Source organism: Varanus komodoensis, unplaced genomic scaffold (assembly GCF_004798865.1).
Source record: "Varanus komodoensis strain SLA01 unplaced genomic scaffold, ASM479886v1 scaffold44_3, whole genome shotgun sequence".
NCBI lineage: Eukaryota > Metazoa > Chordata > Lepidosauria > Squamata > Varanidae > Varanus > Varanus komodoensis.
This window is the reverse complement of record NW_025336010.1, coordinates 1,252,914-1,278,274: the sequence shown is the minus strand read 5'-3', so window position 1 is coordinate 1,278,274 and position 25,361 is coordinate 1,252,914. Positions and strand designations below refer to the sequence as shown.

General features: G+C 55.2%; 2 protein-coding genes across 10 annotated transcripts in view; one reads left to right on the top strand and one right to left on the bottom strand.

The window, feature by feature from the left end:
* PATZ1 (POZ/BTB and AT hook containing zinc finger 1) overlaps positions 1-11,427 on the bottom strand; it is a 32,465-nt gene extending 21,038 nt beyond the window's left edge. For all 7 annotated transcript variants that reach the window (XM_044444400.1, XM_044444404.1, XM_044444401.1 and 4 more), the window contains exons 1-2: positions 9,845-11,427; positions 2,327-2,390 (exon numbers count right to left, since the gene is read on the bottom strand). In XM_044444400.1, the coding sequence (XP_044300335.1) occupies positions 2,327-2,390; positions 9,845-11,187 (1,407 nt within the window). In that variant the 5' untranslated portion in view covers positions 11,188-11,427. The remainder of the gene's footprint in view (positions 1-2,326; positions 2,391-9,844) is intronic.
* Positions 11,428-15,828: 4,401 nt separating this feature from the next.
* On the top strand, positions 15,829-24,356 carry DRG1 (developmentally regulated GTP binding protein 1). 3 transcript variants are annotated; one of them, XR_006416113.1, is made up of 9 exons: positions 15,829-15,955; positions 16,202-16,325; positions 18,547-18,722; positions 20,144-20,213; positions 20,777-20,946; positions 22,138-22,268; positions 22,732-22,899; positions 23,122-23,540; positions 24,175-24,193. XR_006416113.1 is itself a non-coding variant. In XM_044444422.1 (9 exons), the coding sequence occupies exons 1-9, from the start codon at positions 15,914-15,916 to the stop codon at positions 24,272-24,274; spliced, it is 1,104 nt and encodes a 367-aa protein (XP_044300357.1). In that variant the 5' UTR covers positions 15,829-15,913; the 3' UTR covers positions 24,275-24,356. The 3 variants fall into 3 exon arrangements, 1 of the variants encoding a protein (XP_044300357.1); XR_006416112.1 differs by having other exon boundaries at positions 23,054-23,540; XM_044444422.1 differs by having other exon boundaries at positions 23,418-23,540; positions 24,175-24,356.
* Positions 24,357-25,361: the final 1,005 nt, after the last annotated feature.

The window sequence follows — 25,361 nt, the reverse complement described above, 5'->3', positions numbered from 1 at the left end:
GTGAAAACTACTTTTAGGATGCAAACCAGTGAGAGTTTATCTGAAACGAGGCAGGCCCGAGGCAAGTTTAAGCGGCACAAGTGGCCTCGAGACTGTCAGGCCCGTGTTTCGAAGTGCTGAGTTTTTCACAACTCCCACAACATTTGGGGGACGGTCCACTTTTATTTGGATGACAGAGAAGGCCCAGTGTCTCCCCAGCAATTTAGGGTATGAACTGCAGAGGCAGCCAGAGGAAAAAAGTCAAGCGGGAACGAGTTATCATAAATGCCTCTACCAGCTTTTCGCAAAGGGGAAATCCTTTGCCCAGCCAGCGGCCCCTGCCGCTGCTCTCTTGCTGGTCCGTGCAGGGCTCACGGAGGATCATGTCCGTGCATGAAAATGAACCACCGGCGCAAAAGGCAGGAGAGCGACCGGCCTGCCTGCAAAGCCCCATGAGCCACGCAGAACACAAATGGTGGCGGAAGGAAAGGCCACGGAGGCGGTAGGAGCGGGCCAGCCGGGCCAGGCCGCCGCTGCCCCAGGAAGAAGAGCGGCTCGGCCGATGGCTCGCACGGGCCTGGGCACGGCCGCAGCCTCGCCATGCAAATGTGAGCCCAGTGCCATCCACAACCGTTTTGTCACACGGGTCAGAGACAAAAAGGCGTGGCCGGGTTTCTGGCATGGCGCCTCTCTTGGCGCCAACCGCCCACCCCCCATTTTAGTTTTATTTTTAAAGGTTGTTCAGCTAAGTATTTTTGGGCATGGCATGGCACGCGACAAACCCAAATGCCCTCGTCCAGCACCACCCGTTTTGTGCTTCAGCGCTCGGAGCCCGCCTCTGCCTCCGCCTTCGCCTCATACTTCGTCTTGGGCAAGTTCTTTCGCCCCAGTTTGCCTTCCGGGTAACGAGCCTTTGTGGCAGCCATACTGTGAGTGTGCAAGGCCCCTACACCAGACGATTCGTGCAAGGGCAGAATACGCCACGAGTGCCAAGGGTGGGGGGCCCGCATCCTGCTCCGGCCCACGTGGCCATGAGCCAGAGACACGCACCGAGGGCTGCGCATGTCGCCCACCCTCCTCTGCACCAGCATTGCACAGGGCCAACAAAGGCTTGAACCGGGAGCAGGTCAGGCTGAACTGGCACGTCCTCGACGTGCTGAAGACACAGTGCGTCCCTTTCTGCCCAGGAGACGCAGCTGGGGAAATGCGTGAGCTGCGCCTCTCCAGGAGGGCAAGGCCGAAATCTTCCGTGGCCCACTCTGCCGGCCCATGGGCTCCTTGGCAAGTCAGAAGAGATCATTCTTCCCCCCTCAGCTCATGGCTTCCCTTTCAACAGATTGTGCCTTAGGATTTCTTTCCCACTGTTGGAGCCCACGCCTGGCAGCTGACCACCAGGCCCCAGGCTTACATCCAGCCGCCCCCCCCCCGCCCCCCACATACCAAGCCAGTTGCCTTCTCTCAGGGCTGACTCTGGAGGGCCTTCACTGGGGCCCAGGGCCTGCCGGGCCCACTGTCCCAATTTTGCACGGAGCACCCGAGGAAGACAGAGTGGGTACAGAGAACCCCCTGCATACCGACCCTGCTTCTTCTGGGTTCTGTCTGGGCCCCTCACCCTGGAGCTGGCCTGCCCCACTAGCCTGTGAGACCACTATCAACATGGTGAGGCCGCCCAAACGCCCTTCCTGCTTGTGTGTCAGTCTTGGTAAAGACACTTCACTTTTAATTCCAAAAGGAGGGAGGGAAGAAACAAGAACGATCCCATTAATGCACAATGGAGAGTCCACTTGGCAGCTCAGCCAGAAAGTGGCTCACTTGGCTGGTCCGCCTGCTCAGGCATAAATGTGCGTGCAGCTGAGAGGGAAGAGAAGAACCGAGAGAAGTGAGCTGTGCGCGGTTTTGCTGGAGCCAAAGCGTCCAGAGCTCTCTCCTCACTAGGAAAAATGGAAAAGCTTCCGAGTTTGCTCAGTGCAATGTTCCGAAGGCTGCTCAAAGCGGAGCCTGCACAGTAAGATCCAGCCACTACCCAGAAGGTCCGCAGAAGTTGAGGCTGTCACCAGTCCTGCTGGTCAGGGGAGAACCATCTACAGCACTGGCTGTGCCAAGGCAAAGCTGCAGCGAAAGGGATCCAACCGGGGAAGGGGAGCAGGAGGAAGCGTCTGGGCAGGGCAGGTGGAAGAAGCCGAGCGGAAGGGATGGCAGGAGGGGAGGGCGTGGGCAAGGGAGGAGAAGCGATGTGGCGGGCAGGCGGCGGAGCAGTCCTCTTGGGATCACCTCACGGCTCCACACCCGTCCCCTGCGCATGCCTCCTTCCGCCGGGATACACGCCCCCACACCCCACAGTTCCTACCTGACATTTGTGGGGTCTCTCCGACGTGTGCACCTGCTTGATGTGCCCATTCAAGTGGTCAGGCCTTTAGAAGGAAGCAAGCATAAGCAGGAGTTAAATGTGCAATGACGGCTTTCTCCCAACCAATCATTTCAGTCCACGCAGAGCTCGGCCCTGCTTCACCTGCAAGAAGTGGGCAGCCTTATTTTATGCAGCCGTCCAGGAAGCTCCGTAAGTGCCAGCACTCGGTGTCAAGCACCTACCGCACCTACCTTCCCTGCCACCCTAACTTGCTCTTGAGGAGAAGGGGCATGCCGAGGGCTGGGAGAGCAAGGGAAGCCACACAGGCAGCCCTGGCATGCAGCCGCCCTGCCCTCGGGGCCCCTCCACACACCGCCTCTGCTGGGACAAGCATGTCCCCAAACAAAGGCCAAGCTGGCCGGGTCCAATGCGAGCGCCGGGTGGTTGCAAGAATCCTTGTTCTTTCTGAACTGGGAGATCTAGAAATGACATCTCAACAGTCCCACACAGAACTGTGGCCAGGTAAGCTGCATGCTCCATTTCTGCTCACGTCAGAAGCGGCTTCTGGTGTTACCTTGATCACCTTTCTCCAACCAGATGTCCTTCACATGTTGAGGACTACAGCTCCCTTCACTCCTATTGTCTATGGCTATCTATACTAGCGAGGGCTGGAGGGAGCTGGACCCCAGCATATCTGGAGAGCACCAGGCCGGGGGAGGCCGGCCCAGATTGCCTGTCAGCTCCTCCCCAGGGTCTCGCCCACCTGTCCAGAGATGCCCCGAGGACTGTGTCTTCCGCTGCACAGCAAGACCTCTGCAGGCAGTCCCGACCTGTCCACAGCCCCGGCCCATCGCAAGCGCTAGGAGCAACAGTCAAGCGTTAACCAAGGCCGCAGCGTGCACCCCATTAAGAACAAGTCTGACTGATTAAAAAGGTGCCTCAATGAGGTATTTCAATAAAATGTGATGTTTAGAACACGAGTTGTAAAAGCTACAGAGGGCAAGCACCATCTTAAAAGATTCTAAAATCTCCAGATCTGAACAGTTCAATGTTCTGTGTCCTGTGGGTAAGGCCCTCATTGAGGTGTTACATAAGTACGGTTTTGGGGGTTGTTTTTATGACAAAAATGGCTACCTTGCTTTTTGTGCATCTGAAAGGAGGCATCCCCTGTGAATGCACCCCCACACACACACAAGACGTGTAGACCCCTTTCGCATCCACTCAAAAGGAAGGAGCAGGCGTTCGCCTCGTTCTTAAAACTCTCGCGCAAATGCATTTGGGGTTTCTCCACCAGTCTTGAGCCTTTCCCTGTTCATGACCTCGAGAATTCAGTCACAGAGCGGAATGTGACCCACTGAAGCCTGCGCTGCGCTGCCTCGAGTGCTCCAGCCTGAAAGGAGAGCTGTGGATGGCAGAAAGAACTTCCATTGTGCATAGCTGGCTGCAGGTTTACTCGCAAGGAACAGGCTGGCGTGGGCTTGCCCAGCCTCGAGCCCCAGAGGCGCTGGGAGCTGCAATGGGGCACCCCTGTGCCTCCGGGGGCTCGCTGCCCTCCGGCGGCCCTCGGGCTGAAAGCCTGTCCTGGCCCTGGCGGCGCTCAGAGTCGGGGCTCCCTTGGCGGCCTCGGCCCATCCCGTACTCGTTCCTCCCTCGACTCCTGCCTCTGGCTTCCCCGAACCCGACTGCCTCCTCCAAGGGGTCTTAACTTCTCATGACGTGCCTGGAGTAGGACAGGGTGGGCTCTGCCATGCTTGTCGCCAGGGAAAGCTCTGGCTCGACCCGGGGCTTGGCCTTCTGTCCGCCCAGGGCATTAACAAAGCTCTCCTTCAGCACCGTATTCTGAATGCATCAATTGTCCTCCTGTCGACTTTCTTCGCTGCCCAGCCTTCACACCCGCACGCTGGATGATCTCGGCCTCCAGAGAAAACGTCTTCACTCTTGATCTTTCCTAGTTCTTTCATGGCTGCCTTTCCAAGCCTCAGTATTCTTTGAATTTCTTGGCTGCAGCCTCCTTCTGAACTGACTGCTACACCCACATATGTGAAATCTTTCACAATTTTGATTTCTGCCTGGGATATACGTGTGCTAAGGGAATTAATTGCAAAAATGAGTTGTAGCCATTCAAATAAGTGGAATTCCAATTGGATGCAAACCCTGCGCAGAGACTGATGACTCCGTCTCATGGAACTGGCTTGGGCTTCCATGTGCGATCTACTGGAAGTCTGCTTTAAGTTTGCTGATGACACTAAACTTTGTAGGCTGGTTAAAAACAAATGAGATTGTGAGGGAGAATGGGCATCAAAATGGCAGGAGTACTTCAGCAGAAGCAAGGGTTGCACTGGGGCAAAAACCCCCAACTTCAGGCAATGGGATCCCATGTAATGCAAGCAGAGCTAGCCGTGTCTGAGCAAGAAAGGGGCCCCGGGGTTGTGGGGGGCAGCTTGATGGAGGTGTCTGCCAGCACTCAGTGCTGTGAGGGAGGCAACTCAGGAAGGGAATGGAAAACAGAACTGTTTGTGGCCAGGCAATCTGACGGACCCCCTACGCCTGCCTGTAGAGACCTTCCCACCCCCCAGGTCAGTGCAGGAGGCCCTTCTGTGAGAGGTGGTGGGGCAATGAGGCGCTAGGCCTTTTCCACTGCCACCCCCCATCTCTGGCACAGCCTCTATTCTCTTTTTGGCGCCAGGCAAGGACATATCTTATTTTTTTTAAATACTTAGCCCTGTGAATGCTGGTGGCCTTTTTATATTGTTATATTGATGTTTAAATTTTTTAATTGTTTTAATAGATTTTAAATGCTGTTATTTATACATATGTTTAATATGTTGTTGCAAGCTTCCTAGGAAGGCCTTTGCCAGTTATAGGCAGCAAATAAATACAGTGGTACCTTGGCTCACGAGCGCCTCAGTTCATGACCAAATCGGTCGCGAACAAAAATTTCATAAAAACTTTTACTCAGGTCACAAACTCCGCAATGGGTGGCGACCGTGATCACGGCCATCCCCCCCCCCCTCGAGTGGGGAGATGGCGCAATCATGCTGGGGGGATATGGCCACGATCTTTGTTGTTCTTTGTCACTTTGCTTCTTCACGTTTTTCTGATTAAAAAAATAGTTACCAAACGGATTAACCTTATTTACATTGAACCTTATGGGGAAAATTAACTTGGCTCTCGACCAATTTAGGTCACGACCAGAGTCCTGGAATGGATTAAGTTCATGAGCCAAGGTACCACTATATGTTTGTAATAAAATAAAGTCTTACTTCCCTTATTCAAACCTTTGGTGCACCTGGATTATTGTGTTCAGTTCTGGCTGCCTTACGTGAGAGAGGACATCGCTGAGTTGGAGAAAGTGCAGCGAAGGGCAACAGAAATGATCGGGGGGGGGGGGGAGGCTGGAGCAGCTCCCCCGTGGGGCTGTCGGCTCAGAGGGAAGGCGAAAGGGGAGCCGAGCCAGAAGGGTTCGGAGCAGCGCAGGAGGCCTTTCTCGCCCTCTCCCCTAACACTTGAACCCGGGGTCACCGCACAAAGCTCCCTGCTGGGAGGCTTAGGACAGATAAAAGGAGGAACGCCCTTGCACAGCACATAGTTCAACTGTGGGATCCGCTGCCACGGGAAATGGTGCTGGCCGCCAGTCTGGACGGCCTCAGAACGGGACCGGACGGACTCGCGAGGGAGGGAGGAGGCCATCCGGGGCGGGCGGCCTTGCGGGCTCGGTGCTTCCTCCCTGCCCAGAGGCGGCCTCCTGCGGCACCCGTTGCGCGGCCTCGCACCGTCCTGCCGGAGGGGTCCTGTGGGCAGCGGGTCCGCCACCGTGCGCACGGACCGCCGGCCTGATCCGGCAGGGCTGGCTTCTGCCATTGCTCACCCCGCTTAGTTGGCCTCCTGCAGCCTCTGGCGGGGGGTCCACCCACGGCCCTCCTACGGAAGGGCACCCGGGAGAGCAGCCTGAATTGCGCAGTGCTGGGGGCCTCCGTGTCAGCCCTTCACTGCAAAGCGCCACTGAAACAAACATGACTGTGGCTTGTCTCTTTTTCCCTAGAATCCTCAAAGCCTTTCTGAGACCGCGCAAGGGGAGCCTGAGAAGCACCGATCTTCTTGGGGGGGGGTGCTCCTCTGGTGGGGAGGAAGCCTTGCATTGTCTGCAAGGCAGGAGCGGCCTGGAAACAAGGCTGCCCCGTCCCTCCCGGCTCCTCCGGCCTCAGCCAATTGCGTGCGGCTCCACAGAGTTCAGCCCGGGAGGGGCGTCCTCCCTGAAGCGGCTAACCTGGCACTGCTGGGAAGGGCAGGTGGGCTGTGTGAGGCCTCAAAGCCACCCGCAGCTGGGGGGCCGAGCAAACGTGCCAGAAGACTTTTGCTCTCCTCTGGAGTGGGAGGCATACTCTGGGTTTTCATCACGGCAAGTGCGGATTGTTCGAAAACCCTCATCCAATAACCCTAAGAATGTCAGGCCACAGCAGAAATACCCATTTCTGCCCCACGGACCTGAGTGGGACCAACCTGTCATTGGCACGTGCCCCCCATCAACAACGTCCTCTGGGCAGGATGCAGAAATGATGACTGGTAACAGGCAAACATACAAGTGCAAAGCAAACATCAAAAGCAATAGTCAAAATGTTAACGTGCATAAAACCCCGAAGAAAAGCAGCAAAGGAAGCAAGTCCTGCTGATTTCATGCGAGCGCCTTGCCATGGAGAGCCATGGCAAAACCAGCAGGAAGGCACCCGTCCCCACGAAGGTGGCTCCTCCAAGGGGCGAGGCGAGGTGAGTGCTGCCATGGGTGAGCACATTCTGCCTGCAAGCGCACACCACCAGCTCAGAAGTGTGGCAGCAGGAGGCAGAGAGGGTGCCCCTAACACAAGCAGCAGGACACACTTAACTTTCAAGGAAGAACACTAATTTGATTACCTGATCTGCCTTCTAGAACCAGGTACCTTTCTGGTGCCCTAGACTACAATCATGACTGGCTGGAGAATGCTGGGAGTTGTAGTTCAACATTTCTGAAGGGCACTAGGTTGGGAAAGGTTGGTTTAACTGATTAAACATTCATATGTGACTGTTCCTGACAATGCCTAAATCACAGATATGGGTTCTTACCTCTTTAGAAGGGGTTTTGAGGCTGCACCTTTCCCATACATTGTTAGCTAACCAGAAGAAAGTAAAACTAGCCTTGTCTACTCTTGGGACTTTAAGCACATCTTGATGTACAGCAGGTCAAGCTTTACGCAACATGAAGAGAAGCTGGATCACCTCTTAAATTCTGCAGGAGTCAGTTCAAAAGTGGAAAATCCAGTTTCCTCTTCGGCAAACCTATAACCTTGGAGAAAACCCCACTGAACCTCTGGGCCTTATTTCAGAGTAGGCATATGCAGGACTACCTTGGAAGAGCACGGACCAGCAAGTGTGCTCCTACACAGCTCCCCCCACCCCCATTTCAATGGTGCTTTCACGAGAGAACCTGCAGTAGATTCCTCTCAAGGACACCACCAAGTTTCCGTTTGGTGAAAGCTTCTCCGACACGAGGACTGAAGGCAGAATGCAGCCACAAGCACCCCAGTCTGGGGTCCCTGGGCAACCCAAGGGGCTCCATGGCCAAGAGGTCCAGCTCAACAGCGCAGCACATGCACTGCAGGTGACCCTCCGGCACCCACCACCTCCAGGCGGCCCTCACTGCCCAAGATCCTGGGCAGCCACTGCCAAGCACAGCTGGACAAAGCCAAGCCGAGCAGATCAGCCCTCCCCACCTGAAGTGCGCTGGCCTGCAGTTCCCAGGCAGCCGAGCCAGCAGCCCGTGGGCGGCCTGCACAAAGCAGGAAAGCAGCAGGCCTTATCGTGGAGTCTCAGCAAGAGGCAATACATATCACGCTGCCGCTCCAACACATTTTCATGACCGAACGTTGTCACCCACTCCCAGTCCTATGCAAGCCAGTTCCACCAGAGCTGGGCCTGAAGTGGGCCTGTGCGCCTCTGCCCTACCATGGAGTGGGAAGGGCTTCCTGCCAGGGGTGTTCCAGGCCCCATCCTGCCTCCAGTCCCCCTGGGTCAGATTCTTAAGGAAAGCCAGGCTCGAGCACTGGCAGCCAGTGGCAGAGGACGGCATGGGCCGCCTGGGAAGGGCCTGAAGGGCACCTGTTGCAGCACCTGTTGGGTTGCGGCTCAGCCCTACACATCAGGGTGGGTAACTCATGGCCAACTGGTCGCTCTGGGCTATGTCTGGCAGGCCAGAAGTGGCAGCCCTCACTGTGCATGCGATGTGCAGGATTCCCACCACCTGATGGGGCAGAGGGACCCTCTGGTCAGCACGCTCTGGGCTGCAGCTGCAGCAGCCCAAGCACAGAACTCGGGGTGCTCCTGCAGGAGCGAGACTCCCGCACGGCGCTCGCATGGCAAGCCTGCCCAGATGCAAATGAACCAGGGTTTGTGGAGGATCCACACAAGCGGGTTGAGCGCCGTGACTACCTGAGACTAGTTGGGCAGGCACGGGACACCCTCGTAGGAGCATGATGGGGAACTGCCACGCTCAGCCAGTCACGTGGACCATGGAAGTGTCTTGCCTGAGGTCATCGCACGCAGGCTGACCCCCTTCTGGATCCTCTTGGGTTTCTTGGAAGGGTCTGGGACAGCACCCTGAATCCCGCAACCGTTCCGCAGCGCAACCCAATGGCACACTCGCACTGCTGCTCAGCAGCGGGATGCCCTCCCTGCCAAGGGGTCTCTCGATCACCTTTGCCGACAGCAGCGGGGGTGGGGGAGGCGGAAAGAGCAGCACAAAATACTTAGGACCTGGAGCTGGGGGCTTTGAAGATGAAACCAGGCTCCTGGGGAAAACAACGGGCAGGGGTCCATGGCCCACCTGCGCGGCAGTTGCGGCTGTTCCAGGGAAAAGCCCCCTGGAGACTCGGGCTCTGGTCTTCCGCGTGCCTGTTGGGCACTCCTCTCCTGTCTGGGAGGCGCGCACATGACCTCTCGCAACAGGCACTGCCGCCCAGCCATGCTGCGCATGCTTGCTCAGAAAGATGTCCCACTGAGTTGCTTCCTAGTAAGCCTTACACGGCATTCCTGTGCACACTTAAAAACAGAGTAGAACGGAACCCACTGGGACTTACTTCTGAGTAAGCATGCACAATATTGGGTTGCCAAGAGTCTCCCCACACAGCAGCTGGAAGGCACTGCCATTGCCACAATAATATGAGGAGAAAACATGCGCTCCAAGCACCCATGCAGTGGGGTACACCAGGCAGCGCGGATGCATGGATTGCACCACGCCGCACGCGTCCCCAAGTGTCCCAGAACAGGCCACTTCCTTGTTCACCACATAGCTGGGCTGTGCCATGAAGCTGGAAGCAACTTCAACCTGCTGCCCACAGAAAAAACATTCCGGTCCTTCAGGCCAATACAACCCACAGCGGGTTCCTCCTGGGCCTTTCCAGCCTATCTTGGTGGCCCGCAGTGAGCCACGTGCCTGCAGGAGTCTCTTGGCGCCAGGACACCCGGCCCCATCACCAGTGGCCCTCTTACCTAGAAAACCCTTTTCCGCAGCTCTGACAAATGTAGGGCTTCCCCACAGAGCCATCGTGGGAACGAACGTGGTAGGACATCCTGTCTTTCCTCTTGAACCGCAGGCCGCACACTGGGCACGAGTAGGGCTTCTCACCAGAATGCGACAGCTTGTGTCGGTTGAGGTGGTACACGTCCCGAAAGATCTTGCCACAGATCTCACAGGCAACCTGCTTCCTTGTCCGGCTCCGCTTTCGGGGGGCCTGCGGGTCCTCAAGCCCCGGCACCCCGTTTTCCCCGAGCCTGGGCGGGGGGATGTCTAGGTAGCCCAGCTGCAGGCTGGTCACGCCATGCTGAGCCTCGTGCTGCCGGAGGCGGTTGGCATCGGTGAACACCTTCCCGCAGAGGCCGCACGGAAGAATGCCCGCGTCCCTCAGGCCCCCGGGCGCACTGAACATCATGGAGTCCAACAGGTTCGCCTTGCGGGGGCGCCCCCTCCCCCTCTTGCTGCTCAGCGAGGGGGCTGACGGCCCCACGTTCTGGAAGGGCGAGGCCAGCAGGGGGGGCGAGAGTGGCCCGGCCACCATGGGCAGGCGGTCCACCCCCTGCAGCACAGGCAGAGAGGGCGGGGCTGCAGCGGAGAGCGCTGCCCGCGCAGCCTCATCCTCGGCCATGCCGGCGATGCCGTTGCCGTTGGGCGCCAGCCCAGCGCCGTTGGTCATGTCAAGCGGGAAACCGAGCTCGGTGGTGGCTGCGCCAGGGCGGAAGAGCATGATGTCCGGCCGCGCAGCCGGCGGGACCAGGATCTGCACGTTGGACTGCTTGATGACCTCCTGGCAGATGTCGATGACAGAGCGCATGAGGAGGAACTTGGCCGCAGTCATAAGTTCAGGGAAGCTCTCCAGGCGCACCACGATCCGGGAGGTGTAAGCAAAGTCCAGGATGTCCCCAAAGACTTTGGAGCTTATCGTGTGCATCTCCAGCTCCCGGGCCACCCCTCCGGTGGTGCCGGCGGCGGCAGCGGCTGCCCCAGCAGTGTCCCCAGAGGCCCCGTCGGGCGCCCCAGGCCCTGTGCCCCCGCCTCCAGTGGCTCCCTCGGCCCCGCCGCTCAGCCCCTGCGCGCTGAAGACGGACTCGAAGTACTCGCTGCAGGCAGCCAGCACCGCCCGGTGCGCGGGGAAGCTCTCGTCGCCCACGCGCAGCAGCACGTCGCAGAAGCGGCCGCCGTTCTTGCGCTGCTGGTTGAGGCTGTGCAACAGGTCGGCGCTGTGGCGGCTCACCTGGTACGTGTAGCAGCCGGGCGGGGACGGGCCGCACGCGTTGGCATTGGCGGCGGCGGCGGCCGCCTCGCTCACCCGTTCCATCGGGGCTAGCGACCGGCCTCCACGGCCTGCCTGTTTTGCCCGGCGGCGGCCGGCAGGGGGCGCGCTCCCGTGCGCGCGGGCTCTCCCGTCGAAGGTGCTGCCGCGCGCCCCCGTCAAGGGAGGAGGAGGACCGAAAATGCAGGCGCAGCAGGCGGGGGAGGGCGAGAAAGGCAATGGCGCACGCGCTCAGATGATCCCGGGCCCCGACGGCGCGGTGCGCGAGCTCGCCAAGGCCGCCCCACGGGGAGGAGGCGGCGGGAGCGGCGGAGGCAGGCGCGGAGGAACAAAGGCTCGGGCGACGGCGGGGGGGTGGGCGCGCGCCGCACGGGCCGGCGATTGCGGCGGCGGTGGCAGCCAGGAGGCCCCGCCGAGTGGCTTCGAGCCTTGCCAGCTCTTGCGGCCGCCACGAGGAGCTGCGGCACGGCCGGCGCGGAGGACGTCGGAGGAGGCGGCCGAGGGTCTCCTTCTTCGCCGTCAGGGCTGGGAGGTCTCCGGGGGGGGGGGGGCTGCTGGCGTGCTCTGTCCGTCCGTCCGTCCGTCCCCCTCCCTCGGTGTGTGTGTGTATGTGTGTGTGTGTGTATTTGGAAAGGAGGAAAGATGGCAGCGGCTGCACTTCCTCTTGCACTTTCACCCCTGGGGGGGAGGAAGAGAAGGAGGGGGGCTGGTCGTCCCTCACCCCCCCGCCGCAAAACGCAGGCTGGCCTGTGGCTCCGGGGGGGCTCGGCGCGCCGCTCTCTCCGTGGCCGGGGCAGCTGAGGAGGTCGGGCAGTGCCGCGCGGCAAACTTTGCTGGCTCTTCTTCGGTTGCGGTGGCCCCCACCCGCCACATAGAGGACCCCCCCGTGCCCGCCCGCCTCTCTCCAGCCGCTGAAGCTCTTCCCCCCTCCCTCGCTTCCTGCCCCCCTCCCTCCCTGCATCCGCCAATGCAAAAGCAGCCAGAGGCGGCAGGCCAGCCCCCCTTCCTGGCCACGGGGGCCTGGGGGCTGCTGCAGCCGCCCTCCCCCTCCCCAGCGCAGATCCGCCAATGCCGAGCCAGCAGCGGCAAGGGCCCCCGCCCTGGGCTGAGTAGGGGCGGGCTGGCTGAATTAGCCCCCCGCCCAATAGCCAGCCGGGAACAGTGGGGGGGCTGCAGTCTGAACGTCCCCCATGGCCCAATGCAGATGGTGCAGTGCAATCGCCCCCCGCGGCGGAGAAGCCCCGCACCCTCGTTCCCCTCGGGGGAGACCGGCCTCGGAGGGCCGGCAGGGAAGCGGCCGGGCTCGGCTCGGCTCGCTGCGGGGGAGCGCGCGGGCTGCTTCCCCTTGGCGCGGCCGGGGTTGGCGCGCGGCCGCGAGGGCTCTCCGCTCCCCGGCTGCCCCTCGAGGCCCGCGCCGAGGGGAAGAAGCGCGGCCCCCCGAGCCGGCCTTCCTCAGCGGGCGCCTCACAGAGATGCTGGCCTGCAGCGCCGTCGCTGCCGGGCGGGCCGAGGCGCGCTGGATGCCCGCCGGTGGGGGAAGGCTGCCCGGGCGCCGGCTCCACTGGGCCTCCATCGAGGCTCCTCGCCGCCGCGGGGAGCCCTTCCGCTCGGCCCTCCACGGCAGGGGGCTCACGCCTTTCGGGGCCTACGGGCGAGATCCACTGGCGCGGGCAGGGCGTGCTTCTGCGTTCAAGCGGAGTGAATGTTTGGCGTCGCTGGAGGGGGCCCTGGATAACCCCCCCCCCGCCATTTAAAATGGCAAGACTGGGCTAATCAAGGAAAGCGCCCGAGTCCGCCCTCCCCCCCTCAGTTCCGCTGCCCTGTGAAAGGGGGATGAAGAAGCCGGTTTGTTTATGATCAGAAGGCGCACATGCAAACCATCACTTCCCACTGTGCTTTCCCAATAAGAAGTAAAAGGGCAGCCCTGGAAGCTGTCAAGGACACTGGAGCGCGCCGGGTGGTCGCACACCTCCTCAGAGCAGCAGGAGTCCTCGTCTGGGGTCCAGCAGCCAGCACTGGCCTCGTGGGGGGGGGGGGGAGCGATGTCAGCTGCCCCGCTCCAACAGGCCCCGAACACCTGCTTGACCCCCACTGAGAACTTGTGTCCCTGGGCTCCTCCCCCCCCCACAGCATGTGGGGGGAGGGAGAGAGAGAGAGAGAGAGAGTGTGTGTGTATGTGTAGCAACTCTGGATGCCTTGTCCAGTCCTCCTGCAGTCCCATCACTAATTCTAGCTAGACTGCACTGACTGAGGCATCTGCAGCATTTCAAGCTCCTTTTTCTTTGCTGGAAGCAAATAACAATTGCAGAAATAAAAAACATACTTAATTGTAGTAAAAGTGCTTCCATATTTAAATGGGCGATATTTCATTTGTTTAAAGTGCACAGTTAATTTAAACAGAGTTTGTATCTCATTCTTTCCACAATTCCTCTCCTGTGCAACACATTATTTTTGCCTGGCTCGATTATTCTGCCCCGTTTCAACTCCCTCCTCCTCTTTATCCTCTTTGCTCTTCAAGGGTGATGCTGCTTGCTTTAAACATCTGCTTCCATGGCACCACTGTGTCCAACCTCTCCTATGTGCTTTTAGAGAAGAGCTGGGCCTCCGACCAGTGCCTGCAAACGAACAACTAGGCGCACAGGCACATTTATTTGCTGTTTAGGATGCCATCATGTGTGCTTGACAGGTGCCCTGCAGTTCCCATGTGCTCCTGCCCATTGTAGAACTTTTTTCTGTCTAAACATGCGTAGGATGGCATTTGTAAAGAATTTTTTTTAGTTCCCTGCTCCCTTTCTGTAATCAATCAGATTTTATATCTGTGTTGCCTACTTCATTTTGGATTTGAGCTATACTTGGCAATTGTTTACAAAGGTGAAGCAAGGATCTGGGTGGCATTGCCTACTTAACATCCTGTACTGGGCAGTACAGCATTTGAAAAAAGAAAGGTTAAAGCAAAGTATTGTGTGCCCCTGCTGCTCCTGTCCACAGTAGCTCCATTAATGGTATCAGTGGTGATACTCTCCTGAGAGGCAGCCACAGAAGGATTCTCTCTGCAGCAATGGAGAGCTGACCTATCGATGTTCTACACAACCTGCCAGGCATGTCACCAGAGTGCAAACACGTGTGAGAATTACAGAACTGTGAGCCTCCAAAAATATGTTTGCATGCCATTCACAAAACACAAAGGGAAAGCAGGATCGGCATTCTACCATGGGCAGGTCTTGACATCCAGTCCTGCACCTGGCCTTTCTCTGGAGAAGGCTGGGAATAAAAAAGGTGTGCCTTAGGGGCAGCACAGAGCAGGAGATGCTTCAGGCAGCTGGGGCTCCTGCCCTCAAAGGGGAGGCCATTAAGAGTAAGCAAGATGGCAAAACTCCCCCACTGAACAGAGAGCTGGAAATCGAGGGTTCTGTTAAAACCCCCCAGCGTGACTGGCATGCACAAACAATTATTACACTCAAAATACTCCAATTGCTGTTAGATGTTACACAGGATGCACAGAAACGGTCCAGGGCTGGAAGGATGTCAAATTTAGTGTCAGGCAGCCTCCCTGAAGGAAATTCTAACTATGGGTACCACAAGTAAAAGTGCCCTCTCTTGTTGCTGCTGGCCTCACCTCATCTTAGAAGAGGAGCGCTGATGATGAATGTTCTGTCTGTGCTGGCCTAGTAAAATACTCAGTTTACTCTTACAAGCAGCAGTTAGCTGTTCTTGCTACAATTTGGTTTGTTTCCCTAGGTGCTCTGCAGACAAGGAACCATAAAGAGGAGACTTGTACATCTCCCCTTTCAAATGGTGGACTCCAGATGTACTCCGAGGTGGTTGCAATCCTTCACACAAACTTGACATTTGAAGTAGACACAGCCCATGCTCCACCGGACCTGGGACATTTTACAGTCAAACAGCAGGAAGCGAGGTGCATTTACCTCAGAAGAGAGAGGCCATGCGGGCACAAAGTTGGACACTGGAGGCAGCCCCTGGGATTTCAAACCTGTCCTCAACTAGTACACGTGTCTCTCAAGCAGTCACTAACACCCCTCAAAAGGAGGAAATATATTGTCAAAAGGTGGACGTGTGTGGTGTTTGCATGCACTGATATATACCTAGTTTCTGATGTATTACAAAGAAAAGAGCAATGCAGAGCGTCATGTTGGGGAAGACGGTCTCCAGGTGACCTGCATGGCGGCGGATCGGTGGGCCGTCCATGGGCGACCGAAGACCCAGCTACTCGCCATTCCACAGTCGCTAGAACGGTTGCAGGTGGACCGGCCGCTCCTTGCAGCCTTCACACGGAGGCCCCTTCTCCGTAACGCAGGGCACACGGCCCCGCGCCAGCAGGGAGAAGGACGCAGCGTCCTCCCACCGCTCGGCGGCCCGGAGGAGGCCGCTGCCGCCACCGCGCATCCCCCGGGCAAGAAAGCGGCGGCCGACAAGAGCCTGTGGGCCTCGCCCCCCGCCGCCGCCCTGCCGAGAGGCCCAGGCCGGGGGCGGAAAGGGCGGTACCGCCGCGGTTGCCCTCGCCGACCGGCTCTCCGGCGGCGGCGCTCCGCTCTGGCCTCCCTCCTCTATGGTTCCCCTTCGCCTCCTGGGGCGCGCGAGGAGAGGCGGAGCGCGCGCGGGAGGCGGGGAAGAGGCTTCCTAGGACGTCGCGCGAGACTCGCGCCCTGCGCCTGCGCCTGCGCCGAGCCGGCTTGAGGCGAGTGCGGCGCTCCGTGCCGCCGCCGCCATCGCCATCGCCATCGCCATCGCCATAGGCATCGGCATCGGCATCATGAGTACGACGTTGGCCAAGATCGCCGAGATCGAGGCGGAGGTGAGAGACGGGCGCGGCGGCCGGCGAAGACGGGCGGCTCGGTGGGGCCTCCACGCGCGGCGGCGGGCCCGTCTGTCCCAGCGCGAGCCCGGAGAGGGGCTGATGGGCCCGAGGCCCGGGCATCGCGGCGGGGAGCCGCGCGGCACGCGCCCGAGGGGCTCTCGAAGGGGGCGGCGGGACGGGGGGGCGGCGGAGAGCCGGGTGCTCCGCGCTGCGCGTCCGCCATGGCTGCCCGCTCTGTTGCAGATGGCCCGCACGCAGAAGAACAAGGCCACGGCGCACCACCTGGGGCTCCTGAAGGCTCGGCTGGCCAAGCTGCGTCGGGAGCTCATCACCCCCAAAGGAGGCGGAGGGGGCGGCCCCGGAGAAGGTGGGTGGCCTGCTCTCGAGCGTGCCCTTGCCTTGGGACGAGACGCAGACAAAGTATGCCGCGTATGCCGGATCGTAACAAAGTATGCCGCGTATGCTAACGAGCCGCATTGGCTAATGTGGAGGGATAAAAATCCGATAAATAAATAATATATGAACATATTTAATTCGTGTAGTTAAAACGCGGAATTTTGGAATGCTTGGGTTGTGTATACATTTCCTTCCACACCAGCAGCTGACCTTTTCATTGATTCGCATATGTCACTTGACTGTGTCTGAGGTAAGGATTAAGGAGCTTCTGGGAGCATTATTTCTGAGTCCATTGTTGTGCCCGAACTTCAAAATACTTTAGAAACATGGAAACAAAGCAAGTCATAAGGGGACTCCCAGGTCATCCAGTCTGACCCCTGCCTCCAGCCAGCTCCTCTCATATAATCCCCAGCACATGGCTGTACAGTCTTTCCTTTAATATCCTCAGTGATGGGGCCTCTGCCACCTCCCTTGGAAACCCATTCCATTTCCTAGGGGTCCTAAAATCCAAACTGAAGCCTTTGAGCTTTGCCCCATTGGAACATGTCTTGCCTTCCTCTGCAGGGTATAACAGGTCACGACCCTCCTCCACATGACATCCCCTCCCATCCCATACCTATAGGTCACTAAAAGATCCCCTCAGAGGCCTGTTCTGTACAAAGGAAGGAAAGCAAGTACTTTAAAGGCCCACGCAGGGATGTCTAATTGCAGAGTGTGCAGCATGGAAAAGAATGGGTGATGTGGGCCTGTGCAGAATTCTTGGTAAGCTTCTTGTGAAAGCAGGGTCACTTGTGAGATATTGATGTAGTTAGCATATACAGTGGTACCTTGGCTCACGAACTTAATCCATTCCAGGACTCTGGTCATGACCCAATTTGGTCATGAGCCAAGTTAAATTTCCCCATCAGATTCAATGTAAGTAAGGTTAATCCGTTCTGTAACCATTTTTTAAATCAGAAAAATGTGAAGCAAAGTGACAACAACAAAGATCGCGGCCATCCCCTCCCCCGCCCCACCCCAAGCACAAGTGTGGCCATCTCCCCCCCCCCCCAACACGACTGAGATCGCGCCCATCATCCCTGCAGGTGCCTGTCATCCCAGTGCGCTGGGGGGTGGGGGGAGAGACTAGCGTGATTGCGGGCGCACTGGGGGTGGGAAGATGGCCTCGATCGCAGTTCCGTTCATGCAGGGAAGGTGTGCCTGATCAGAGGCGCGCTCCTGTAGGAAGGACAGGCGGAATCTTGGCCATCTCCCCACAGCTCTGCTTTGCTGCTCCCATCTTTCCTTCAGCGGAATGCCTCTGATCACGCACGCCTTCCCTGTGCAAACGGAACTGCGATTGTGGCCATCTCCCCACTCGGGGCGCGGGAGATGGCTGCGATCTTGGTGCCGCCCAAAGTGGTATTTGCGACCCAAGTCCAAATTTTTCAGAAATTTTTGTTCGTGACCTGATTTGTTCGTGAACCAAGGTGTTTGTGAGCCAAGGTATCACTGTAATGAACAGATTGTCCAGTTTTGGAAATAATGTAAAAATGGAAATGAGTTTTCTATATTCCTCCTCGCATAAGTCTGTTCAGGAGAATGTGGAAATGTCAGATCTTGAGGCCTGTTCATATAGTGTGGCTCATGGAACAAGCAAGATTTTGGGACTTGGAGAGCTAAAGGAAATACTCTTAATGAAGCATACTGTGATTTTTAAAATAGAACTACACCCTTTCAAGCAGAGGAATGTTAAAATCCACTAGAAGATGCAAATGTTTGGTAGCATGGTGAGCTAAGCTTTCTCACACCCAAGGTGCGGGGTGGGAGGCGATAGTTCTGCAAGCAGGGAGGAGTCCCCAAGTGAATCTGAATGCAGGCCATCTCTGGAGGCCAGCGCCTCTTGTTTGTTACTGCATTTGCACCCCAACTTACTTTCTTTTGCAAGGAGCCCAAGGCAGCCAATATGGTCCTCTTTTCTGTTCCACAACAATTCTGTGAGGCAGCTTAGGCTCCGAGTTAGTGGCTGCAGGTCACCCAGAAGGTTCCATGGCCGAGTGGGGACTTGAGCCTGACTCTCCTGGTTCCCAGCGAGCAGGAAACTGCGCCTCTGGCTCCTTTTGCTGCAGCTGCCTGGGAGAGGCCTCGTAAAGCTGGGGGGCTCATTTCATTTGTAGCATTATGGTAACCGGAACTTTGCTGTTGCACTGTAGGTTTTGATGTTGCGAAAACTGGAGATGCTCGAATCGGCTTTGTGGGCTTTCCGTCTGTGGGGAAGTCCACTCTGCTTAGCAACCTCGCAGGTGTGTACTCAGAAGTGGCAGCCTATGAGTTCACCACACTGACTACTGTGCCTGGGGTGATTCGGTACAAAGGGGCAAAAATACAGGTGAGCTCTTTGCAGTTGGTGGTGTGCAAATGTATCTTCTCAGTGACCATGCGCATGAAGGGCTGCCTTGCCTTGACTCAACCCAGCCCATTGTTTTGACATCATTCTGGTGAAAGTGGGTTGGTTTCCCTACTCAATCCACATGAGGTGACCTTGTGCATATTTGGGGGTAACTAGATGAAGATAATTGCAGTGGATGCTGTGAGCATCGGGAGCTGCCTGTTCCACTTCAGGCTCTTGATCCTTGTAGCTCAGCACTGTCCACTGGTAGCAGCTGTCGAGGATATTTGTTTACCAGTCCTGCCAGTGGATGTGGCCAGAGAATGAACTGGGGAACTTGGATTTGCCATCTGCCACTGAGCTGCTGCCTTTTCCTGCTTCGTGAAGTGGCTGTTGTAGGAAATGCCTGCCTGCCTGGCCTCGCCATCGAAAGCTTGCAGTCACTGGAGACAGTTTGCGTGTTCAGCAAAGGGCTTGAACAGCATGCGTGACCATCTTACTTGGCTTCCATTGCTGTAATTCTAAACGACTTACCTGCTCGATAGCTCGTGCGCTTTAGGGATGACATAATTGTCACTGGTTCCAGGGTTGTTCTGATGCTTTGAAGCCTGGGCTTCACCGCAGAATAAGACACCGTAGGCAGTAGCTGCTTGCTTTGCGGTATGACATGCAGTGGCCTGGTTTGCAGAGTGGCTCAGCATGGCTTACTTTACCTGCGGGTGCTGTCATGGCACACTGGGCCCCAGTGCACCTAGCTTGCCATAGCTGTTGTGTGACTGGAGGTAGCAGGGCTTGTTTGAGCATTAGACAAGCTCAGACTGCCTTAAAATAAGCTCAGCACAACATAACCGTCCCTGCAGTTAAATTAAGCCTCGGTGGGGTATCGGGTCCTTAATAATGAGCACTGCTGGATGTGATCCTGATCTCTGACCCAGGCATGATGTGTGAGCTTCAAATGAGGTCACATGTTGTTTAAAAGTCCCAAGGGTGGGCTTCGAATGGTCACTTCAGTAAACAGATTATAAAACTAGAGATAGTTTATTTATTACATCATTATCCATGCTTTCCAGAAGCTCAGGATAGGATGTCCTCCTCTCTTGCCCGAATTTTCTCCTTGTGACAACCTTAAGAGGTGGGTTTAGCTAAGCAACAGTAACTCAGCCAAAAGCATGTCATGAGTTGTTTCGTGGAGTGAGAATTGAGCCAGCCCCCCACCCCGTCAGTGGCACCGCAGGGCAAAGTGTGGGGAAAGATAGGCCTTGGTGGGAGGAGCTGCAGGCTCCTGCAGGGAGAGGAGGAGCACCTGCTTGGCTTCCTCATGTGGATTGGTTCATAGCATCTTCAGTTAAAAAGAGTCTTGACCAGGAAAGAGTTCCTAACTTTTCGTAATTGAATTCCTTTCTTTTCCATAAATCCTATAGCTTCTTGATCTTCCAGGAATCATTGAAGGTGCAAAAGATGGGAAGGGCAGAGGTCGTCAAGTCATTGCAGGTGAGCTTGTGATTCAAGGACCAGAAATCCTTCCCTTATTTACCAGTGGGTAAGGCAGAAGCTTTGCTGTGTTAATCGCAGAAAATGAAGACTGCTTTTTTTGGCCAGTGATAACGTTTTTATGGTGTGAGAACATATATTGGGGTGGCCAGACCAAGGCTCCTGAGCCCCATGCGGCTCTTTGAGATTATTTTGCGGTAGCTGCTGGCTGCTGTGTGCACAGGTGGGCAGCCACCTGCCCTGTGCTGCCCGTTGCTGCTGCCTGTGGGCACCCGCTGGTCGCCTAAGGCAGAGGCCCTTGGGTGTCTGCTTGCGGTATCAGACATTTACCAAATGTGACTCTTCCATTGAGCAAGTCTGGGCACCCTGATACATCTTCATAGTTTTTTTCCCTTCTTTCCGTTTCCTTTATGTATAAGTGATTTTTAAAAGTTGGGTGAGGTCACATGTAAGCAGCAAATTACCATGCGTGGACCAAGAAGTTATGTACTTAGCTTCTTAATTATTTCCAGCTTCTTTGAAGGGGCTGTGAAAACACCTTTTAAGATCCTCTTTTTTCCTAGTTGCTCGAACCTGCAACCTTATTCTGATAGTTCTGGATGTTCTGAAGCCTCTGGGACATAAGAAGATAATTGAGAATGAGTTGGAGGGCTTTGGGATACGTTTGAATAGTAAACCTCCCAACATTGGCTTTAAGAAAAAGGATAAAGGAGGCATCAACCTCACAGCCACAGTGAGTATGGGTTTGGATAATGTGCTTTGAGCGCTGGTGCAATGACAGGAAGGGTGCTTTCCATGTCTTAGTGGTGAAAGGTCTGAAAGTGTTTCGTTTGTGCTGATGGCTCTGCGGTTGTGGAAGCCATCGCAGCTGATGGTTTGTGCTGATCAGAGAATCCTGGAACAGTAGAGTTGAGGGGGCCTGGAAGGCGATTTAGTCCATCCGCCTGCTCGGTGCGGGACTCCCATGTGAAGGCAACCCTGACAGAAGGCTGTCTAACTGTTTCCTGAACGCCTCCAGTGTGGGAGAGCCCACAGCTTCCTGAGGTTGCTGGTTCCATTGACCTAACAGTCAGGAAGTTTTTCCTGATGTCTAATCAGAATCTGAATTCCTGTAACGTAAGTTATTTGTCTGTGTCCTGTACTCTGGCATGACGGAGAAGAGATCTTGCCCCGTCTCTGCGTAACAGTCTTTCAAGTATCTGAAAGGTACTATCCTATCTCCCCTCACTCTTTTCTTCTTAAGGCTAAACATGCCCATTTCTTTCGGTCTCTCCTTTTGATCTGGGCTCCCACTGCTTAAAACAAGGCCAGTCTTTCACATACAGCATAAACGTACTCATTGGTGTTGTGATAGAGTTACTTGGTGCTTCAACAGAGGGACTAGGAGTTACTTGATGCTTCAGCAGAGGGACTAGGAGTTACTTGGTGCTTCAACAGAGGGACTAGGCACTGCCCACAGTGGGTGCTTCCTGGGTCTGTATAGCAAGGGGATGGTTGCCCTAATCCGAGGGGAGAGCTCTTTTGCATTAGTCCTCACCAGAGAGTCTCAGACTACAAACACACAGACGTTGAAGTGCTCTGAACTTCTTTGGGGAGCAAATTTGGAAAGGAGCTGGAACATCTTTGGTGAAATCATTTGGCTACAGAGAAGGTTCACTAGGCTCCTTGTGCAGTACTGTGATACCGTCCTGCTTCTTATACTTGTAGCTTCCAGGAGGCATCTGTGCTCACCTGGTCCTCATGACCCCAAACCGGTCTGTCTGCTGTTCCTTGTCCTCAGCTTTTGGGAGGTTCAGGACTCCATCTCAGCTGTCAGAAATGGGACTCCTGCAGCCCTTGCTGTGAAGCCACCGAGGTCATGGAGAGTGGGGCTTGATGCCAAGGTTCTGGGTCATGGTGAAATGTTCTTGTGTTCTTTGATCAGTGCCCCCAGAGCGAGCTAGATACTGAAACTGTGAAGAGCATCCTGGCAGAGTATAAAATCCACAATGCGGATGTCACACTGCGGAGCGATGTCACTGCAGACGACCTTATTGATGTTGTTGAAGGAAACAGGTAGGGTGCCTGCAGGGCTGGAGACTAGGCTGGTGGACAGAGGCCGTTTGACAGAGAAGGGTTCTGCTGCTGAGGGCTCTCACTCTGAGCTCTTGTCTTTCAGGAAACCAAAATCCACTGTAGCTATTTTTATGCAAATCAGACACTTACATATTCCTGAATACAAGGAAGGGATTGTATTCTGGGAGGGAGGGGACTCGCACTGTGCATTTTCTTTGGTGGCAACAAGTCCTGCTTTAACTCTAGCATTTTTAGAAAGTGTAGACAGTTATCTAAGGAATGGGTCTGCATTGTGGCCAGAAATGCAGGCTTCTTTCCTTCAGTCGATGCCACTCTTTTGTCCTTTGTTCAGGCATATATAGTTGCAGGACTCGTTCCAGGCTATTCCTGTCTACCAGAAGGCTGGTAAGGAGCAATAACAGAACCACTGATTCTGACATCTTGTGCGCCTTCATCTTTGCAGAGTATATATCCCATGCATCTATGTATTAAACAAAATTGACCAGATCTCCATTGAGGAACTTGACATAATTTACAAAGTGCCGCACTGTGTTCCAATCTCGGCTCACCACCGATGGAACTTTGATGACCTGTTGGAGAAAATCTGGGACTACCTGAAACTTGTGCGCATGTGAGTTCATTTTCTTTTGTCCAAGCTAAAATTACCTCCAGTTTGTGCTCACTGGAAAAACCTGCTGTGTGGTTTTACTGGAGGTTCCAGCTAAGCCTCTGCAGTTACTGTCTCTATGCTGTGTTTGACTCATGCCTCTTTTTCCTCTTTTGAGGAACCTGAGGCAGCTCACCTAGCTCTCCTCTACCCCATTTTTATCCTCACAACAACTCCCTTGTGAAGCTGAGATGGAGTGACTGACCCAGAGCCCCAGCTGAGCTTCATGACCAAGCGAGGAATGGAACCTGGATCTCACAGGTCCTCAGCACTCTAACCTCCACGCTACACTGGCTCCTGCAGTGCTGTTCTTTTCTGCTGATAATCATCCTGAAAGTGCAGCATGTTGCCCTTCAAATAATTCTCAGTAAAGCTCTTGCAGATGTTAGAATCATTCTCTCTTATGAGGGGGTACTAAGGGAATTTTACATGATGCTTCCAAGGGCCAGAACTGGATTAACGGTTCTAATTTGAAAATGCAGCTACACAAAGCCTAAAGGACAGCTACCAGATTACACGTCTCCAGTGGTATTGCCTTACTCTCGGACCACTGTGGAGGATTTCTGTATGAAGATTCACAAAAATCTCATTAAAGAGTTTAAGTAGTAAGTATGGCTCCTGAAGCATTTGTCTCCATCTGCTCTTACTGTGTGCTACTGTGATATATACTGTGCTTTGCAATTGGATAAAAGCAAATTGAAGGGGAAATGGTGGAATTGATGGGGAAGAAGGGGAAAAACTTTATGGGGTAGAGAAAGGGAGCGGGTTAGCACTAGGGAAAATGCCACTGCTCACTTCCAGTATGAGCAAGTTTCTTTGAAGAGGCCAGGCCAAAGAAGGCCGGCTGTGACATATCTGTGTTAGTGTCTGAATAATGTGTGTGGGCTGGTCTAATTTCTATTTGTTTTAAACAACAGAAAGTCAGATGGAAGCCTCTCATGCACGGGTGCAGAACCTCAGGCGTGAGGGCCAGTTCTGGCCTCTGGGTTCCCCATTTCCACCCACTGGTTTGGTGGCTGCTTGGCCTCTGTGCCTGTTTTTCCTCATCCTAAAAGGCTGTGATGCCTCTGCATCCTGAAGAGCTTTAAGCTCCCAAGATTCTGGTGTGTTTGACTCACCCTTGTTTGCCTTCAGTGCCGCCTGTCACGGGACTGGGGCTTCTGACAGCGTCTTTGGAATAAGATTCAGCTCTTGAGATGAAAGTGCTGGACCCCATGTTTAATGATTCTTCTTTTGCAGTGCACTTGTGTGGGGATCATCTGTCAAGCACAACCCACAGAAAGTTGGAAAAGATCATACCATGGAAGATGAAGATGTCATTCAGATTGTGAAAAAATAAAAAGCTCTTCTCACCAGTCATGACTCCTGCAGAGACCTCAGAAGGAAGGCTAAATAGTAAATCTTTATATCCATCCGCTAAATGACTTACTGTGTATGTTGTCATCAGAACTTGGTTAAGACAGTCAGATGCGTGGGCTGCTGGCCTCGGATCTGTTTTCCCTGCGGATAGGGTCAATGCTAATCTGTTTGTCATTTAGCAGATTACAAGTTCTTGCACTCAGAAGAGCTGGACCAATGTATAAACTCACATAGGTAGCCCATGTGCCACTAGCAAATGTTAGACTGCTTATACAAGAAAGGGAGAAAATGTGCGAGCCTTTTTTGCCGTCTGGCTCTGCAGACAGAAGTGGCCTTCTCTTCGTTACATACCTAGACAAACGGCGCATGCAGGGACGGGCAGTCTCTTTTGGCCCTTGGGGTCATGTGCAGCACCAGAGGCAGCATACGTCTGCTCGGTCACTCTCCTCTCCACCCCTGCTCTCAGCATGTGAGGACATGGAGGCTCAGACCTTCCTGCCAAGAACAGAATGGGACCAGTGGGGTTGGGATAAGGTTGCACCCTCCCCAGCAGTTCTGAACCCAGGTGGCTGTTCCTTTGCTGGTAATAACAGAGGAAAGGGGTGTTTGAGGCCACTCGCCACTCGCGGCACTGCATGTGGCCTGCCCAGGTGAGTTAGTGCTAGAAGAGGGAGGCATGCATAGGAGTTGTCCAGCCTGCTCTTAGCATTATGCGGGCCTCAAGTTTCTGCAAGACTGCATGGAGCTGCTTCTTTCTCTCCCACCTGACCCTGTGCTTTGCTAGCATGTAGAGTTAAAATAGAGGAATGGGTTGCTATATTATTTGAATTGTTTCTGAATGATGTGCCAAAGGTAATCCTAGTTCTGTAACTGTTTAAAACAGTGTTTGAATAATGGTATAGCGGAAGACCACCTTTAAAAAATCAGCTATTGCTCTTGATTTCAGCAGAAAGGCTGTTGTCCTTGGTACAGTTTCCAAGTGTGTTATCTCCTTTGCAGAGCTGGGCGATAACCTGGTTTAGTATCCAAGTGTGTGACTGTGTTACATATAAAGGTAAAGGTTTCCC

Excerpts from the sequence above, each read along its gene's own strand:
- DRG1 (XM_044444422.1), top strand. The coding sequence starts at position 15,914 with ATGAGTACGACGTTGGCCAAGATCGCCGAGATCGAGGCGGAG. Across the intron at positions 16,326-18,546 it reads AGGGGGCGGCCCCGGAGAAG|GTTTTGATGTTGCGAAAACT; the intron begins GTGGGTGGCCTG and ends GTTGCACTGTAG. Across the intron at positions 20,214-20,776 it reads AGGTCGTCAAGTCATTGCAG|TTGCTCGAACCTGCAACCTT; the intron begins GTGAGCTTGTGA and ends CTTTTTTCCTAG.